The sequence below is a fragment of the Carassius gibelio genome, chromosome A16, assembly GCF_023724105.1.
Source record: "Carassius gibelio isolate Cgi1373 ecotype wild population from Czech Republic chromosome A16, carGib1.2-hapl.c, whole genome shotgun sequence".
NCBI classification, from domain to species: Eukaryota; Metazoa; Chordata; class Actinopteri; order Cypriniformes; family Cyprinidae; genus Carassius; species Carassius gibelio.
Window position 1 is genome coordinate 4,463,943 of NC_068386.1, and position 20,830 is coordinate 4,484,772.

At 35.7% G+C, this 20,830-nt stretch overlaps 1 protein-coding gene across 6 annotated transcripts in view; it reads left to right on the plus strand.

Annotated features, from left to right (window-relative positions):
* LOC128031042 (ras/Rap GTPase-activating protein SynGAP-like) overlaps positions 1–20,830 on the plus strand; it is a 101,517-nt gene that overhangs the window by 10,107 nt on the left and 70,580 nt on the right. For all 6 annotated transcript variants that reach the window (XM_052619246.1, XM_052619250.1, XM_052619244.1 and 3 more), the window contains exon 2: positions 12,040–12,176. In XM_052619246.1, the coding sequence (XP_052475206.1) occupies positions 12,040–12,176 (137 nt within the window). The remainder of the gene's footprint in view (positions 1–12,039; positions 12,177–20,830) is intronic.

Genomic DNA, 20,830 nt, shown 5'->3' on the forward strand with positions numbered 1-20,830 from the left:
CATAAGGTTATGGTTCAAACCCGGTGTTGTATCTTTGCCCTTTCTTAAATACCTGCAAATCCATGTATGGGAAGCACGTTTTTTGAGTTTTGTCTTTAATGTAGAGCTGCTGAAGTCTTTGTGGGATAAAGCTGGAAAGCAGTTCTTGAAGGTGAGCTTTAGAAATGAGTTTGAAGGAGTCTGTTGTGTGAATTTTAATATCAGCCTGTGTTCACTCCCCACTGACAGCGCATTAGACTCTTGCAGCTGTAAGCTGTCTTCTGCACATCTCAGGGTTCATTTTCACGCTTGCTTACGGCCCTTTTGCAGGATGACCTACGTATAGCCGGAGAGGATATCTGTGGATAAAAAAATAGGGTTTATTAGGGACAGTGTGTGTGTGTGGAGCATATCACTGCATATAAGTAACACATACTTGTATGCAATATCATGCTCCACACACGCACTGTCCCTAATAAACTCTCTTTTTTCTCCCTTCTCTGCTCTTCACACTTGGTTTAACTGTGTTTCACACTCTCGGACCGCATACTATACTCATAATCTGCTGTACTCGATGTTCTCGGTCTGTAGATCAGTGAGCATCCAGGCTTGTGCTGTATAGGCCACCTGCTCATCTTTGTCTGGGACTGAAGGTGTGACTGGGACGGGCCGGTACACACTGACGCACAGATCGGCCAGGTAAACACACGCTGTGTTGCATGAAAAGTAGGCCAGCACGTGCCTGTGTCTCTGCTTTAGAGTGTCCTCACTGAATATTAACCCATTCTCTTTATTGCAAGTGTTTACTCTGAAAACATTTTCTCTCAGAAACTGCTGATAAGTTTATAGTAGATGGTAGTTTGATAGTAGATTAGTAAATATTACTGAGCTAAATGACACTATTGTGTTTTGTTGAGTAGTTTTATAGATGAATCGAATTCATTCACAGTTCCTGAATTTTGCAACATTGACATGTATCTAGAACTGAAATCAATCAACATTAAACTGACTCGAGGCGAATTATGACAATGTCTTGCATAGCTGCTTTATAGCAGAATTTTGGATTTTCGACATTTTTGAAGCTTGCTTCTTTAGAAGTTTTTTTTTTTATTCAGATGCATTTGATTAAAAGTAAAGACTTTTATAATGTAACAAAAGAGTGATATTTTATCACGTGTTCCACAGAAATATTAAGAAGCACAACTGTTTTCAACACTGATAATGAAAGTAGTTCAATGTTGCATTATAAAAGTCATGTGCATATTAATAATAGAGTTGAATTCTTATAGCATTTTAGCAGCATTACAGAGGTGAGTAGCAGGTTTATTCTGCAGTTCTGCCTTCTGTTGCTTCTCAAAAGTTCTGTCCGTGTTGTGTGTGTCTGCGCTGTGATGCAGGTATGAATGTTAGCGACAGACCTCAGGGTAATAATACAATGACACAGATCTCAGTCTATCTCTGGATTGAGGACGGCTCACTATAATTACGCTTTATCTCTCAGGAACCAAATCACGAACCGTTATCTCTCAGAGGAGCGACCCTCACACATGAAGACATATAAAGAGATACACTAAGGAGCAATGCAAGAAAACACACACACACACACACACACACACACACACACACACACTGTGCTGAAGCAACGAATGATGGCTGTGTCATGTGTTATGCAGACACGGATGGGAAATATTGTTGCCCCAGACTGTCAGTGATTTATTCAGCATGTGGAATATTCCAGTGAAGGAAAAATACGGTACAATGCAAATATGCAAACTTCACTGAGGGAGTGCTGCACCTCGTACTTGTTTTGACAGTTTCTTCGGAGGTAAATGTAAAATAGATCCAGGAGGACAGGACGGCTATGTTCAGAACGGGACGCAAGCTTACTAAATATGCTGTATACTGGCAAATATATATAAAAATAGTCGGAGAAATATGCAACGATAAACGCTTCAGACGTTTTTATGCTGCATTGTTGTCATAGGGCCTTATTTTGTTGCATGTATAATTCAGCGAATGGCATTCAGTTGTCGTCTTGAAAATGAGTATTGAGAAATTTTTTGGAGAAAAAAAACCCCTTACAATTCTTAATTTACACACCCTCATGTTATTTCAGATGTGTATAAATTTCATTCTTCTACTGAACACAAAAGAATAATAGAAAAAAGAAACAGTTATTTTAAATTGTAATAATATTTGACGATATTACCGTTTTATTTTTTTTTTATTTTTTTTTTAATCAAATAAATGGAGCTTTGGTGAGCAAACTTTTTTTTTTTAAATGTACAGAACTCAATTTCTTGAATGGTAGTATGGTACAATATAAAAATTAGCTTACTGTGTTCAGACTACATACTGTACTGCAAAAATAATGAGTAGTATGCTATTGTCATTAAGATTTCTTTTTTCCCTCAGATGTGAGCACCATCATCACCTTTCTTTTATGTTTTTTGTAAGATCTAATATTTTTTCTCTCATTGTTTGTGAATGCTGTCTCACTTAAAATTTTTATGAGCCTCCAAAAGAGTGTGTGAGAGAGAGAGAGAGAGAGAGAGAGAGAGAGAGAGAGAGAGATGGGGGGAGGAGGCTGGAAGACAGATGGATTAGAGGTGGAGGGGGGCTGTGAGAGGAAGACACATAAAAGGAGGTTGCCAGTGAGTTTGTTGGAAAGTTGGATTTTTTGGTCCTTTTTTAGCTGATATATGGATGCATGATTATGAAAATACTCATAATCGTTCATTTGCTTCCTGCAATCATAATTATTAAATAAAATTATTATAATAAATATTAAATGCTGCATTGGTTGATATGGCTATTTTGGGCTTATACTGACACTCAGCAGTATGAATGTACCATCACAAATAAGCAAAAGTTGTAGCAATAGCATTGTAGAAATTGTGATTATGATTATAGCCCCTTTCACACATACAGCCTTTACTGGTAAATTACTGTTAAGAGATCATGTGTGAAGAGGACCTTTTCAAAAAATAAATTAGTTCGGACAATTTACCGGTATGAGAAGTTGTAACATTACCAGTAAATTACTGGAAATGTGCTTTTTGTAAACGCAGAATAAGATTACTGGTAAAAGCTTAAGCAATTCCTGTAAAGTACTTCTCTTGCATTGCAGCAAATCTGTCTGTGTCCGATGCTGTATGCCTTGCATAAATGATGACAAAAGAAAATGAGCATGGCTTGCAGCTCTCAAGTTAAAACTCTGTGTGTGAAATAATAAAATAATGTGTGCTTTAACTTCTCCCTGACAGGGGGCTGTATGTAGGATAGAGTATGTGCGCTCATCTGTTTTCAGTGCAGCTAACCTCGTATTGATTCATGTCATCTTCCCACTCATTAAACCATGGCAGGTGAGTTACTGCAAAAAAGACGGTCATTGCGACACTGTGAAGTGATGAAACTATGGTGCCATGTGCTTTTTAAAACCATTTTCAGAGGTTTAACATTTTATTATCAGCTGGAAAAATGTGTAATTTCACTAGAAACACCAGAGACTTGAAATGTAAAGCATTATTCCAGTCGGTGGAAAAAAGAGGGTTTGAAGTCATGTAATAAGATGTCTCTGGGCCTAAAGCAGCTACTTAAATGTGAACGTTTGACGCGAAAATAAAAAAACATCAACAAACACAAAACATGGACTGCATTAACCCCTCCAAACTAACTAACCCCTTACAAACTAACACCGCGACGCGCAGCTGTTTAGAGATCATTTCTGATTAATGATGTCACAGAGATTATCGGTATTTTGAAAGTGATGTGTGAATGATGCTTTACCGATGAAAATACAAAAGATCAATGCCTGTGCGAACAGTACATTTTTGTATTTAACGTTAAAGTCGTTCCAGTAATTAAAAAATTGCCAAATTCATAGTTTAAGATGTGGCTTACCAAACCTTTTGAGTATCAATTTGAACAACGCTATCTCACGACCAATTTGTACGTATTTTACGAGGTGGCTTATTTCGTACGAATTTGTACGACCTCACTCGATTTTATACGATTTGTCTAAACCCCAGTGACGGTTAGGTTTAGGGGCAGGGTTAGGTGTAGGTCATTCGTACAAATTCATATGAATTGTGCAACTCGTAAAATACGTAAGATTTGGCAAAAATCTTTGAATTTGTACGAGTGTGGTGGTACGAATTCGTACAAATAAGCCACCTTGTAAAATATGTACGAATTGCTGTGAGATCGGGTTGATTTGAATCGAATGGCCATATGCAATAGGACGATGAATTCGAATTTGATATAAGAGATGAATTGTAATTGGGAAATTCTTCAAAAATTTAACCCAGTCACAAATCAGGTAAATTTTATTAAATCATATTTTGCAACATAATTACATCATCAATTATGATGAGCAATTATGTGTAATTATTCCTTCATTTGTGGATTTTTGTTCTTGTTCAAGTGACATAATTCTCTAAATTAACTTCACTACTTTCAAAACAGTTTTCAATTTGCCACACATCTCCACAATATTTTCATTAGTTTTCAAATAACCTTAAAAAAATAAATACTGAATATATATATATATATATATATATATATATATATATATATATATATAATGTCTTGGTAAGTCACACCTGCTTCTGTGTTAACCAATGAGGTCTCTAGTACCAGAAGAAAGATGTCTGTGACTGGGTTTTTGATTTGTGACTTGGTTAAATTTTAAACACACACACACACACACATTTTTATTTATTATTTTATTTTAATTCTGCTTCCTTAAACTTCTGTATTGTGTGTGCCACTTTTCAATTCTCAATGGCCCTGATTCACGGGTAACTTTTTTACTTGTTCTGTGGCAGTTTCCTTCAAAACTGAGCTCATAAAACCATCAGTGCCACTAATTCATCCTTCGATTTCCATCGTCTCATCCACTCATCACATTTCTGTCATATACATATTATGAGCTATACATAGCGAACGTGAGAGCAAAAAACAGAAGAGAGAGAGAGAAAGAGAGTATTTCATGGATGGCTAGGTTGCTATGGGAACAAAAAATGGTCTCTCTTTTCCCAAAAAAGTGTCATCGTTCCCTTCGTTTCTCTCGAAACTCCTCGTTTTTCTCTCTCTTCGCTCTCTCTGTTTATTCTCTCTCCTCTCTGTCTCTCGCTTTTTTCTCGCTCCCACACATTTTACACTCTTTCTCTCTGCCTCTCTCTCTCTCTCTTCGTCCAGTTCTATCCTCGTCTTCCATTCCTCTCTCGTTCCCCCTCTCTCTGATCATCTGTCTCTTTAAAACTCACTTATATTCTATTCTTTTCCAGGTTGTCATGGCAATAAGCTGGGGGTGTGTGGGTGAGAACGAGCGAGGGAACGAGAGAGAGAGAGAGAGAGAGAGTGGGTGTTTCGGAAGTGACATCTCATGGGCAGTAACCTTGTTTCCTGTATGTAGATTTGGGGGGCGGGAGCTGTAAAGTGCGGCTGCAGTGACGCCGTGTGGAGGATGAGCAGGTAGATGTGAGCGCTGCTTCTGGAGCTTCCAGCGATCGATCAATACTGCATGAGTATGGCCTTTCTTTTCATAACTCCAGTGTGCAGTGGGAATTAGCAATGGAAAACCACGCTTTAATCTCTTTTAATATCTCTGTTGTTTCTCCTAGAGAGCAATGAGATTAGAAAACTGAGGCTTTTGCTAAAATGTATTTTGAAGTCAAAATGGCAATTTTGTGGCTTTAAATCTGCGTCTGTTAGCTTTTTGCTAGTGCAGTCCTAAAAGTTGACCGAATTAATGGTAAGCTGTTTTTTTTTTTGGAATATCATTTCTAAAATGTTTCTACCACTTCACAGCTATCACTGAAATAGATGTCTTGGTAAATCACACCTGCTTCTGTGTCAACCAATGAGGTCTCTAGTACCAGAAGAAAGATGTCTGTTAGCATTCCCATTCATCCCAATAGAAGCTTGCTTGATTGGCGCAGGACACCTCAAGTTACATGAGATCTGCCATCTTTGCTATAGGAAACAATTCAAGTTTTTGAGCCAGTTATCTAAGCTGTGACGCCAAAAGCAGGAGAAGAAAAAAATTATAATTATAAAATGGTCCAGCTTTTAAGAGTTAATTGAAATAGAACCCAAAGCACAGTATGGCTATATGTGGCAACCATCTTCCCAAACTTTTGAATTGAAAAGCGCTTATGAACAGCTGTGTTCTCACCAAAATAAAAGCTTGATTGTTTAATGTTTGAAAATTAAGAAATTAAGACATTAAGTCATGCATATCAGTACTGTAATTTTACATTCATGTAAATTTAAAAATGAATAATAAGAATAATGTTTTTACAAAAATTATATTTCTTTAGTTTAATATTGTATAATTTTCTATTTAATAATAACAAAAAAAATTATTATTATTGTATTATTTATAATTCATAATAATTACTAATTAATTATTATTGCTGATATTATTTTGTGGTGACATTGTTATAAAATCACATTATTCATCATCTTTTTCAGCCCTACAAACAAACATTATTATTATTATTATTATTGTGATATTGATGTAAACTCACCAAATTTTGGCCAAATTGTTCAGCCCTACAGACACTTCTAAAACATCTGTAACAAATACTTGTGATTTTATATTTTGCATGCAAACATTTAATTTGTTAGAGTTTACAACGACTTTTAAATAGATTGAGAGGGATGCTTTTAGTCTTCAAGATGGTTTAGTTATGGCATCGACCAGAAGGGGCTAACTGACCCATGGTAACCTAAACCTTGACCTCTATGTGAGAACCTTGTACTCTTTGAACAACAAAATTTTCACAATCAGCAACAATCTCAACCTTTTGCATGTTCATGGTTGCTGGCATCTGTATGGCGGAGATATCTTTGGATGGTGGACTTTTGGAGTTGCTTACACCACTTTATTTCAGTGTTTACTGACATAGATCTCAGTATGAATCATATATGAAATATTGCCTATTTGTTTCCATTTTTATATCTCCAAAACATTTGAGACAGAGATGATATGTTCATCTCCAGAGCTATATAAGAGCATCCTTTGAGCAATAGCATTCAACTCCTGCTACTGCTGGATGACACATTCCTGCCTTTTAAAGTCCATTATGATGTAAGGTCACATGTCCATCATGGTGCATGAATGCAGAAATGCTTTTGTGTATGCATCAAAGCATGTCCTTTCAGCCTTCTGTATAACAGACTGTTGACATCTGCTAATGCAACACAGATATAATTATGAAACTTGCATCTACTCTCTTTTTTGTGCACTACCTGCCTGAGGCATCTGGAGATACTGTGTGATTTATTTTTAGCACTGTTTGGAGCACAGCATCAATGTTTCTCCTGTTGGGCTGCATAATGACAATGTGAGACTGACCCATCCGTGGCCTGATCCTCATGTGCACGGCACACATCAGCACCCACAGCCTGAGAAAGAATAGTAGCACCCTCTCAGAAGTGTGCTAGCCAATGACACCCAGCGTTTGTGATGGAGAACATGAACAGGCGCCTGCAGCGTTTGTGACTGTGATGTCAGAGGGTGCTTAGGATCCTAACTGGATGCATTTGAAGAACAGCTTTTAATTTAACAAAGCAAATGTTACAGACGCAATAACTGCATTCTAGAAATACTTTCATTTTCACAACCCAAAGCGTCCTTCCATGTTCATTCAGAACGTTTATTTAAACTAAGCTCCAAAACGGGACGTTCAGAAATCATTAACCATGTGCACGTCCAAAAGAAAAGTTCAACCAAAAATGAGAATTCGCTGAATATTTGCTCCAAGATGTACATGAACTTTTTTGTTTATAGAAAGAAATTTGGAGAAATTGCATCACTTGCTCACCAATGGATCCTCTGCAGTGAATGGGTGCCATCAGAATGAGAGTCCAAACAGCTGATAAAAACACCACAATAAGTCCAGTCATTGAATTAATATCCATAAAATTGCTTTATTCAATGAAAAAGTCATCTCGTCTGAATCAGGAGAGAAATATGCACATATCTAGCACCATTTACAAGCAAAAACAGTCCTGTGCATTCTAAACATGTCTAAACACATCTAATATGTCAATCGATTCTGATGTGTAGACAACCTAAGATGAGACTTTTTCAATGGAGGAGGCATTATTGTGTATTATGAACTCTTTTGAAACCAGAAGTGTAAAATGTCTTGATGGATTTGTTTATTACAAACACAGTTTTCGGCTTCACATGATGTTAATAGATGGACTGGAGTGGTGTGGATAACTTTTGACTATTGATATGTTTTTATAAGCTGTTTGGACTCTCATTCTGACGGCACCCATTCACTGCAGAAGAATCCATTTGTGAGCAAGTGATGTAATAATAACAGATTCATTCATTTTATTTTATGTCACGCCTAGTCCTCAATGTTCAATCCATATTTAGTGTCTCAGCCTGTTCTGACAGAGGAATGTAAATAATTGAGTGGTAAACAAAAGGTAATAATAAAAGAGAGGTAGTAGTATGTAAGGGCAGTAGGTTGTTTGTTCTCTTTAGCTTTTATGCTTTGGATAAAAACTAACATATCGTACCTTGTGTTAAGTTGGCATAAAGTCACTCCACATATTCCCTGCAGCTAAATCATTCACATTCTATCTCTGTGAAGTTTTTAGCTGTTGTCATGAGCGGTTTCTTACACGGCGGAGTGAGCTGTTGAACAGGGCAGCACTGGACAGCTCCTCCAGCTCTCTAGGACTTCTTGTCAGGACGGAGCTGGATGTGACAGGCTATTTCCATGGCGGAAAAGATTTCAGCTGGCTTACTGTCAAGCGGGGAGCCCAGTGCGCTGTAGTGAGCGTGTTGCACGGCCCAGTGGTGGGGATACGGCTCAGAGCAGCGGCGCAGTACTGTGTATGCTGTGCTTGTTTGAGGCACATTGTGGCAAGCTGTCATGTTCAAGAAACAGTTCACCTTAAAACTGAAATTCTCTCATTATACTTAATCTCATATGTTGAATCAAATAGACTACTTTTGTGTTTTTACTTCTATGGTGCTTTTTGCGTCAGATTTTATTTTGGGGTTAACTATTTTATTTTATTTTTTATTTTAAAGTTTTCTGGTCACCAAGGTTGTATTCATTTGATCAATAAAAACAGACCAACAAAATCATTTTGAAATATTAAAATAACAGTTTTCTGTGTTAAAAATATCATTTATTTCTGTAAAAGCAAAGCTGAATCTTCAGTCTTCACATGATCTTTCAGAAATCATTCTAATATGCTGAAAATAGTGCTGCTTAATATGTTTGTGGAAACCATTATTTGTTTTAAATATTTTGTGATGAGTAAGACGTTCACGAACAGCATTTATTTGAAAATGATTATTTTTTTGTAACATCTTGCTAAACAAAAGTATTTATTTCTTAAAAAAAGAAAAAAGAAAAAGAAACCTACTGCCTTGGATAAACACTAACAAACAAAATTCTATCTATCTATCTATCTATCTATCTATCTATCTATCTATCTATCTATCTATCTATCTATCTATCTATCTATCTATCTATCTATCTATCTATCTATCTATCTATCTATGGTTCTGTCGTTCTTTCTATCTATCTATGGTTCTGTCGTTCTTTCTATCTATCGATCTATCTATCTATCTATCTATCTATCTATCTATCTATCTATCTATCTATCTATCTATCTATCTATCTATCTATCTATCTATCTATCTATCTATCTATCTATCATTCTGTCGTTCTGTCGTTCTATCTATCTATCTATCTATCTATCTATCTATCTATCTATCTATCTATCTATCTATCATTCTGTCGTTCTGTCGTTCTATCTATCTATCTATCTATCTATCTATCTATCTATCTATCTATCGTCTCTCGTTCTGTCGTTTTTTCGATCGATCGATAGATAGACAGAGAGACAGACAGACACACAGAGTACTACAGATGATAAAAACACCCCACAACAAAATTACTTAAACTTTATCTAAAATTAAAATGAGAGATAAAATAAAAATCTATATAATATACATTATATGATATTTTATATAATATATAATATTATCCCAATGGTGCTCAATGCTACTTTAATGTAAAAGACATCAGTTTGAAGAATTTCACTTTGCACAACTTTATTTGGAAGGACTGAAGACGTTTTTCCACAAGCTCCAAGAAATGGAAAGCAGAAAAAAGAAGAGTCCACTTGTCCTTGCATAAATGCTGGCAAACATACGGCTGCATGAGTCCAGTGATCTGTTTTGTGAGTGCCTTCCACTGTTGTTCTCGAGTGCTTGGAGGAAATCTGACGAATGTGTGTGTGAATCTGGACAGAAGCGTCCTGTGCCGGTCCAGCATCCCTCTGATGCTGCCACCATCTGTCAAGGCTGTTTCTGATTGGCTGGAGGTTCAGAGGGCAGGAGCTCATGGAACGAGAGGACACCGGGGCAGAATATCGACTCTGAGCTGTAGTTTTTGGAGTGCAAGAGTGGGAAGTGCATCCAGTTTGAGTCTTATAGAAGAACAGGGATGAAGTAAGGCCACAGTAATCACTTTATTGCTGTCGCCTTGACTGACAGGGCCAGAGCCGAACGTGTGACAGCTTTACAGCGCGATGATGCCGTAGTGCCATAAATATCAAAATCTGCACATGAGTTATACCTTTACAGTCTGAGGGAAAAGATTGGGTACATTTTAGGTACATATTGTGGCTGTGTATTTTTTTTATTTATTTTTTTTGCCAGTTTTTGGCTGGTAGTCTATGACAGCCCATAGAGCCAGATGACAAAACCAACTGATTTTACCCTGATATTAATGTTGGCCCACTTACAGCCTTTTTACTGACTGTTATTGCATTTAAAAAGCTCATGGATTGATATTATGAGCCTTAGTGAAGAGCAATTTTTACCGTACATTGTATGTATTTATTTTCAAATATTTTTTTTTAAATATTTAATGTTTATTCAGTCAGGATGCATTAAATTAATCTAAAATGGCAGGAAATATATTTAAATGTTTCTTCTTCAAATAAATGCTATTCCATTCTTTTGAACTTTCTGTTTATCAAAGAATCCTGAAAAATATATTCTCAAAATATTTTAAGATAAAACAATTTTTTTTTAATCAATATACTGGTTAGAAAATCACTGGCTAAAACTTATTTTCATACAATATTCATATTAGTTCAGCCATATTACCTGCCCACTTATTAAAATTTAGATCTTCAAAGTCATACTAAAGCTTCTTCTTTGTAATGAATTCATAAATGCTGTTCAAAATATAAAAATAAAATAGGGCTGCACAACAATGATTAAAATTATAGTTATGGTTATTTTTACACCAAAATTAATCTTGATCAATAAACATGGGTTTATTTTACCTCCTCTAGTTTCCTAATTTATAGTATTCATGATATATTAACACACTTGCTACATTATTAAAATTGGTAAAACTTTATCACGCATATATAAAAACAGTAACATGTTATTTACAATAATTCCATACAGCATAACTGTTTTCTCACTTTTTTTTTTTTTTTTTTTTTTTTTTTTAAAATGCAGTTGCCACTTGCCAGGTTGAGAGAATGAATTAAAACACAGGGCAGAATGATTTGGGTGTTTAGACGTCTGATAACCCAATGCATCAGAGCTAGCTAACTAACTGACTAACTTACTATCTAACCAAATGACCAACAGGCCAATATCAGAAGTTGTGATAATGATTAAAGCGCAATTTAAATTATATTTGAAACTTCAACCCATTTTCCTGTAGTGCATCAATGAATTTTTCTGTTAAAATGCCAGCCAGGACGTTATGTTGTTATCATAATGTAGCATTTTGCTTAATTAATTTAAACTTACATGTATCCATTACAAAATACAGTTTTATTCAAAGAGACTTCTGAGTAATCGATTCTTTAAACTTTGAGGATGAATGTTTGGTAACAGTGCCACATACTGGTCAAGTGTTGTAAGTTCAGGTTAAATCTGCTTAAAGATTTTGAACGAGTTAGAATAAAAGTGTAGTTTTGTCTTGCATTTTTATTATTGACCTGCAGTTCCTTACCCTTTCTCCTCTCGTCCTCCTGTCCCAGATGCGAGGTATGCTGCCCCCCCCTCCTTCCGACACCAGCCCTCCTTCGCTGCTGCTCCCTCCTTCGAGCAACCCGACTGGAATCCTCGTCTGTGTGTGATCAGTGGAAATCAGCTCTACATGTTGGACCAGGAGGAGGTACTGGCAGCCCAATAACATATAATCACGCACTTCCTTTCCTACATGTTCCCCTCTACAGTTTGTGTGCTGGGTGCTCATTTTATTGAGAAATTCCAAAGCTCAAAACATATTTTATGTCTCTATATTCTTTAGTTGATTCGCATGTATAATCTGGGAGTGAGATCAGTTTTGCAACTCAAAAGTATCAAGTATTATGTTGGTGTGCATGTGAGTCTTGGTCATTATAAACAGTTTGTTAACTATCTGTACTCCGAGTAGACTGATGGATAATATCAGTTTTTTTATTTATTTATTTATTTTATTTCAGACAGTAAATTTTTATACCGTGCATTATAATGTTTAATTGATGACTGATTTCACCCAAAGCTTGTACATATTTTTGTATGGTAACAATATACAGAACAATGCCTACAATATACATAATAAAAAAAATAATAAAAAAAGGGATTTAGGGATTTTTTTGTAATAACAATTATTAACATGTATTATAAAAATGTTTTTATATATATATATATATATATATATATATATATATATATATATATATATATATATATATATATATATATATATATATATATATATATATATATATATATGCATATACACATAAATATTAAACAATAAATTAATTAATTAATAAATAATTTATCAGTTATATATTGTTGTTATAAATATACATATATAAAACAACATATAGAACAAAGGGAACAAACTCCATTATTATATTTTTGGATTTATATAGAAATTTTAACTTTTTGTTGTAAATACCTGATAAATATTAGTATTATTATTGTTATTTTTTTTAATAATTATAATTATTTTTATTTGAATAATATAAATCAGTGCATTATTTTTTTTTTTATGTTATTTAATTGATTTTGAGTATTTCTGTTTAACGCAGCACTTGTTTTTATGTTGAGCAGTGAACATGGATTACTTTAAAACTTTACCTCTACAGTAGCACATCTAACAGAAGTCAAAGTATTCATTCATTCATTCATATTTCCCCCTTATCTTACCAAGGGCACAAAGTGAGCCAGGACTGGTGCTGCCTCAAAAAATAGGTTCATGACGGCTGTGATCATATCCTGCTGCCCATATTCATCCAAAATAATTTAGCATTCCAAAAATTTAGAGTCTAGTCTGACTGTACTGTGTTTTTAATGGACACACTGGCTGACCTGCAAAGCATGTGGTGATGTGGATCAGCTCTCTAGTGCTGAAAGACGTCGAGAGACTCATTAATCAGACGCTCCGTCCTGTCTAATTGCACCCGTTTTGTTGCATGTTCCGATAAGGCCGCACTTTGAATCGATGTGAATCAGTCTTGACGGACTAATGGCTGTCACCTCTGTGAAGATGAGCTCCATGAAATATTCATGGTTGTCACTCATCTGCTGCAGGGGACAGTTGCAGCCCTGTTTGTGTGTGTGAGGGTCTTCATTCAGGTCCTGTAGTGAATGACAAGCGTCTCCTCCATGCAGACATTTGCAAACATAGAGTCTACAGGAGGACATGCTTTTCTCTGACTGTTTTCAGAAGAAAATAAATCAAATTATATATATTTTTATATTTGTTTTCTTTTTAATTTTAGTTTAAGCTTTCATAATTTTGAAAAAGTGTTTCACCTAATTTTTAAAGTTGATCTTATTCCCGACAACAACAGTAATCCATTTCATTTGCTGTATGAATTATAAATTAAAAATAATAAAGGTAATAAAAAAATAAATTATAATGTGTGTATTTTATAAATAAAACATTACTTTACTTTTTTTGTATAATATTTAACACCTCATCAATGTACCAACTTTACAAAAACAATTCTGAAAGCAAGTCCTAAATCACGTAAAATATTTTTTTTGCCATCATTTATAACACAACAACCTTTAACTGTATACATTTTTTTTTTAAATACTTAAAAATATATCTTTATTTGTCTAATTTGAGTCATCACAAAAAAATGACCTACAAAGAGAATCAAATTCAAGTAAATTACAGTAACATGGGCGATTTAAAATATGTATAGTGACTTGTTGCTATGTTCAGAAACATCCTTTAGAGGGAGTGAGAGGGTCAGGAGTATTTCACTGACATGTCATTAGATGCTAATTGATGTGGGGTGACAGAAGCCCACGTTCGACTTCACACACACTCTGTGCACCGGAGCCCAGATGAATGGTTCTCGTGCGGATCCGTGCCACCGTGACACTGCGTTACACAAGTAGCCCCAGAGCAAGGTTTCTCTGGCTGTGAGTGGGCGGCAGCCATTCTTGTAGCGGCACCAGGAATCAGGCTGTGGAATCACGCGCTCACCAAAACGCTCTCTGTGGCTGCTCGCATCGCGGTGTTGAAAGATGTCGCAGTAAATAAATTAATTAGTATGGACACAGTCAACGAGAGGCTTTGCTGATGCTGTGACAGAACATGACAAGTCTTCAGATAGAGATGCTGGCATTGTGGGAGTCTGTTTGAAAAGATTATGTAATGGATTCATGGGATGTGTCACGTGAACATATGAAAGAGCTCATGAAATTGTTTGTTTCCTATAGAGCGCTTCAGTGGCTTTCTACTTTTTCAGCTGCTTTGGTTCCAGAAGTATTTTTCTCATTCATTGTTCCCACAAGGAAGCGTCTTGGTTAAAGAGTTATAAGCCATGAACCAATCCATCGAGGAGAATCACAACATTACACACTTTTTCAAAAAGTATTTGAAAATCAGACAAAGTGACAAGACTTTCTACTGTTTACTTTTTAAAATGAAAGAACTACAATCCCATGAAGCATTGCAAATTATATAATCAAATTAGAAACATCGGAGATATATAAAGTAGTAGTTTTAATTCTCTGACTGGTAAAAAAAAAAAAAAGATTTTTAATAGCTTTAAAAGATTAAGGAAACAACATCTATTTTGTTTACTATATAAAATTTCTGGGATTTAAAAAAATGTTATTTACTAATTAACTGATTGATTTACCAATAAATAATAATAAATAATAAATGTAATATTGAAATAAAAGTAAATAAAATTAAATTAAATATGTGTTTTTATATTTTCAGTTTTAGTTTTTCATAATTTGTTATGTGCCTTTTTTCATTTTTATTGTTTATTTTAAAGTTTTCACCTAAAAAAATATATTTAATTTTATTTCCACTTTATTTCAATTAACAAAATTTATTTTTAATAGGTTAATTAAACATTTAAGTTAACAACGGTCATCCAGTGAATTTGCTATATAATATATAGGACTTGTGATTCAAAAATTATTCATTTAAAATATTTAAGTAAATAACCAAAACCTCTTTTTATTTAAAGATGTTGATTATATCCAAACAACATGTTTTATGTGTATCGCATGTATTCAAAACATTTAATTAGTAGATTGAATTCTCTGATTGGGGAATTATGGGAAATGTAGTTTTTCATTATGAATTCTACTGTTTATCAGTTACTTTTAAAACAATAAGGTGAAAATAATTGCTAACTGGCGGCTTTAACAGAAGCATATATCATCAGCTAACAACCGTGGCTCACGGTACGCCTGTCTATAAAGGTTTGAAGTTACTGTGAAAAATCTGTTCCCTTATGGAGAAAATAAATGTGAATTGGCATGTTTTAATGTTTTTTTTTTTTTTTTTTTTTTTAAGTTGATTTTATGAACTTTTAGGAAAACCCTAGCATATAAATATTAGACTCAAAGCTTCAAAAATGAAAGAAAACATTAATTGTAACCTCTTAAAGCTCCTTACACTAACAAAGGCCTAAACATGTCAATTTCTTACTTCATTTATCACTATTCAAAACAATCTGTCATGATATCATGTAGTTTAGATTTTTTAAAGTGTCCCACGCTTTTATGTCATAAAAAGTAAGTAGAGCTGCTGCAACAGGACAGGCTTTGTTAGCAGATCAGACAGTTTTCACTGCCATTTTGTTGTAGATGGAGATTTAATTTCCATATATTTGTGGTGAGAAAGCCTTGCATCCATCTATCTGTATCTTTCAACCGCCACATTTGACTGTATTTTCTATCCATAATGCAGTGTTTGCACAGTAAAAATGTAAGAGGAGATAATATATCTCGGTTTAGGTGTTCTCAGGATCAGGATATAACCCATAGCTGGTGTCTTCAGTGTCATATATTACCAGAGCAGCTGGAACCTGACAGTGATGTGATGTTGATAGAAGCAGACAGATCTCATCCTTCTTCTCTTTAGCTCAGCTGTTCTGCTGTACTATCGTGGTGTTCGCGGGGCAGATTTGGGACGGAGCAGGATGCCAGCGGAGTCAGTTGGGGTTCGGGTCGGTCGGGCTACCGGCGGGATGCTGTCAGGTTGGGCTGTGATCTATTAGAGCACCATTATGACAGAATGGAGTGCACACCTGCTGCTCTCCTCCCCGTTTCCTCCATCATCTGCCCCATCACACAGCTGGGCTGGTTTCGGCTGTGCAGACATATGGCAACCCCCCCGACAGGGCAGCATGGGTATGTTTGCCAAGCCTTAGCCCTGCCCAGAATTGTGGGGATACACACATAAACTGTTCTCGGGTTTAAAACAGCTAGATGCTAAATGCTAAAGACTGAAGTCCTGAGATAGGTCCCAAAGTTGAACTTTTTAAAGGTGAAATTTGTGTGACCAACACATAATAACTGTACGACGCCCCCTATCTGCTATTGGTTAGACTAAGAGATAGTCCCGCCCCAAATGCTTCTTGTTTTAAATACTGTGTACATTTTATAAAGTGCAAAAGTGGGTGACAGAAGAAAATAATCTATGGAAATCTATTTTCGCAATGGAAAAATAAAAAAATGTAATTAAAAAAAGGTGGTTCAAACTAATTTTTTCTAAATCTGTGGACATTCTGAGTTTATGTCTCAGAGGTCTGACTTTTCTGAGAATAATACAAATATAAAATAGATATAAAAACAAAACTTGATTTTATTACCTTTTATTTATTGGTGGAAAAACAAAACAAAAAACAAAACAAACAAACGAACAAAAAAACAATTCAAGATGTAAGAAAAATAAATAATTATTTTCTTAAAACATCAAATCATTCAAAAATCTAAATTATGAAAGAAAATCACTTAAGACAATAGTTAAAGTACACAGTCTTGTTCCTTTGTCTTTTTATCTAATTTTCAGATTGCTTCAAATCAATGATTGTAGTGTTGTAACTCTCCATGTAGCTGGTTGGTTTGGTAGCCATATGGTAAAAATGAATGTAAAAAATACTTCCAGAACTAAGGCAGCTGAAAAAGTGGGGGAACACTTTTGCGCTCTATATCTAGGGACTCTTGGGTACAAAATACTGAGACTTCTGTCTCCTGAGAAGCTGACTGTTGACCCGTAGCGAGTCCATCTCCACCTGGTCTCTGGCTCTGTGTTTTGTTCAGTTACTCTTCTGTGATGTGTGCCTGATAACATTGAACCAGGTAATTGCTGCCCAGCCAACACAGTCACCCAGCTGAACTCATTCCCACGGTTCCAGATGCGTACTGTATGTGGGTCTAATGGGTTCAGTTTCAGTTAGCATGATAGCGACAGGCCACAGTTTCTTAATATGTCCAAGAGTGCATTAGATTATTTTCAGTTAGCAGATGTGACCTACGCTGTGGCAGTGTATTAAAATGTGTTCAAATAAAAATGTAACTGTACTCATACAAATTTTATTTATTTTATATATATATATACAGTATTGTTCAAAATAATAGCAGTACAATGTGACTAACCAGAATAATCAAGGTTTTTCGTATATTTTTTTATTGCTACGTGGCAAACAAGTTACCAGTAGGTTCAGTAGATTCTCAGAAAACAAATGAGACCCAGCATTCATGATATGCACGCTCTTAAGGCTGTGCAATTGGGCAATTGGTTGAATTAGTTGAAAGGGGTGTGTTCAAAAAAATAGCAGTGTGGCATTCAATCACTGAGGTCATCAATTTTGTGAAGAAACAGGTGTGAATCAGGTGGCCCCTATTTAAGGATGAAGCCAACACTTGTTGAACATGCATTTGAAAGCTGAGGAAAATGGGTCGTTCAAGACATTGTTCAGAAGAACAGCGTACTTTGATTAAAAAGTTGATTAGAGAGGGGAAAACCTATAAAGAGGTGCAAAAAATGATAGGCTGTTCAGCTAAAATGATCTCCAATGCCTTAAAATGGAGAGCAAAACCAGAGAGACGTGGAAGAAAACGGAAGACAACCATCAAAATGGATAGAAGAATAACCAGAATGGCAAAGGCTCAGCCAATGATCACCTCCAGGATGATCAAAGACAGTCTGGAGTTACCTGTAAGTACTGTGACAGTTAGAAGACGTCTGTGTGAAGCTAATCTATTTTCAAGAATCCCCCGCAAAGTCCCTCTGTTAAAAAAAAGGCATGTGCAGAAGAGGTTACAATTTGCCAAAGAACACATCAACTGGCCTAAAGAGAAATGGAGGAACATTTTGTGGACTGATGAGAGTAAAATTGTTCTTTTTGGGTCCAAGGGCCACAGGCAGTTTGTGAGACGACCCCCAAACTCTGAATTCAAGCCACAGTACACAGTGAAGACAGTGAAGCATGGAGGTGCAAGCATCATGATATGGGCATGTTTCTCCTACTATGGTGTGGGGCCTATTTATCGCATACCAGGGATCATGGATCAGTTTGCATATGTTAAAATACTTGAAGAGGTCATGTTGCCCTATGCTGAAGAGGACATGCCCTTGAAATGGTTGTTTCAACAAGACAATGACCCAAAACACACTAGTAAATGGGCAAAGTCTTGGTTCCAAACCAACAAAATTGATGTTATGGAGTGGCCAGCCCAATCTCCAGACCTTAATCCAATTGAGAACTTGTGGGGTGATATCAAAAATGCTGTTTCTGAAGCAAAACCAAGAAATGTGAATGAATTGTGGAATGTTGTTAAAGAATCATGGAGTGGAATAACAGCTGAGAGGTGCCACAAGTTGGTTGACTCCATGCCACCCAGATGTCAAGCAGTTTTAAAAAACTGTGGTCATACAACTAAATATTAGTTTAGTGATTCACAGGATTGCTAAATCCCAGAAAAAAAAAAATGTTTGTACAAAATAGTTTTGAGTTTGTACAGTCAAAGGTAGACACTGCTATTTTTTTGAACACACCCCTTTCAACTAATTGCCCAATTGCACAGCCTTAAGAGCGTGCATATCATGAATGCTGGGTCTTGTTTGTTTTCTGACAATCTACTGAACCTACTGGTAACTTGTTTGCCACGTAGCAATAAAAAATATACTAAAAACCTTGATTATTCTGGTTAGTCACATTGTACTGCTATTATTTTGAACAATACTGTATATATTAAACATTTAAATTACATGGCCAATTTAAAGCATACATTTAATGCTGGATAACAATATTGCATTTTTGTATTCCCTTTCTTAATGCATATGCATTTGACTGCTTTAATCCATTTCTCTCTATTGTATTCCTCTTTTGGAAAGTTGTAGAAACACACTAGTGTATATTGTAATGTATTTGCTGTGCTCTCTAATGTACCTAGTACATACCTCTAGTAGAGAAGTTTAACCTGCTTTTCTTTACCTCCATGTTCCAACCCAAGATGATAAAAAACAAATCCATTATCTGAACTATAATACGGCCATCTGTTTTATTCCCCTATGCAGTTTTAGACCCAGTGCATTCTTTAAAATGGCAGTTAATTTGTGTTAAACATGCTTCTTCTGGTGTCGTGGATATGGTGGCATTTGTCTTTAGCAGACAAATACTCTGATATTACTTTAAGCCTTATCATTTACATTTAGTTAAAACTAGTCTTAAAACAACTGCCTCACATACTGTGCAAACTGACACGCATTGTTAATGGTGTTCACTGAGCTTATCCTTAAAATAAATCTGCATATGAAATTATTGTTCACAAAAAAGGGCATGTGCATTAATAAACAGCAATCTTGCATGCTTTCTAGCAAGTCATGAAGGATTCATTGGATGTTATGCATTTTTTATGCGCTGATCCTTCCTGTAATTTCATTACGGCTGCTGTAGATCTATTTTAAAGGCTTTGAAAGATAACATATAGCTTGCTTTGCCATAACAGAAAACATAAAACAGACATCTATCATTTTTGAAACTATAAAGAGAAAACAACAACACCAGTGCATCTTCAGGCAGAGCGCAGAATATTGTCTCAATGTCATATTCTAATAAATCTGCATTCTTCTCAGCATCTGAAAAGCTGAGCTGTGCATAAAACCAGAAATGCAGCCGGGTCATGTGACTTCAGCCAAGTGACAAGGCCACCCCTGAAACATTTTAGCTGCTTCCCATAGGGCTCAGTGTCTGATCCTCTCTCTTGTCCCGCTCATTTATCACCCCAGACTGTAGGTAATCGCCTTCTTCACAGCTGCTCCTGATATCCCGATCGTATCTCCCTCTGGATAGTGCTGGGGAACACAGGAGAGACACCCACGCCACTAAACAAGCCCTGTGCAATTTGAAGGCAAACCTGTGCTGAGATGTTTCCCTCCATCTGCTTGCAGACACAGAGATGAATGAGCGCTCGCCTGTGTTAAGAAGAATTCCTGTGAGATGAAGCCCCATACCGAGGCTTAAATAAACACATTACACACACAAGTTTGCTATTATTTTCTCCCTCCAC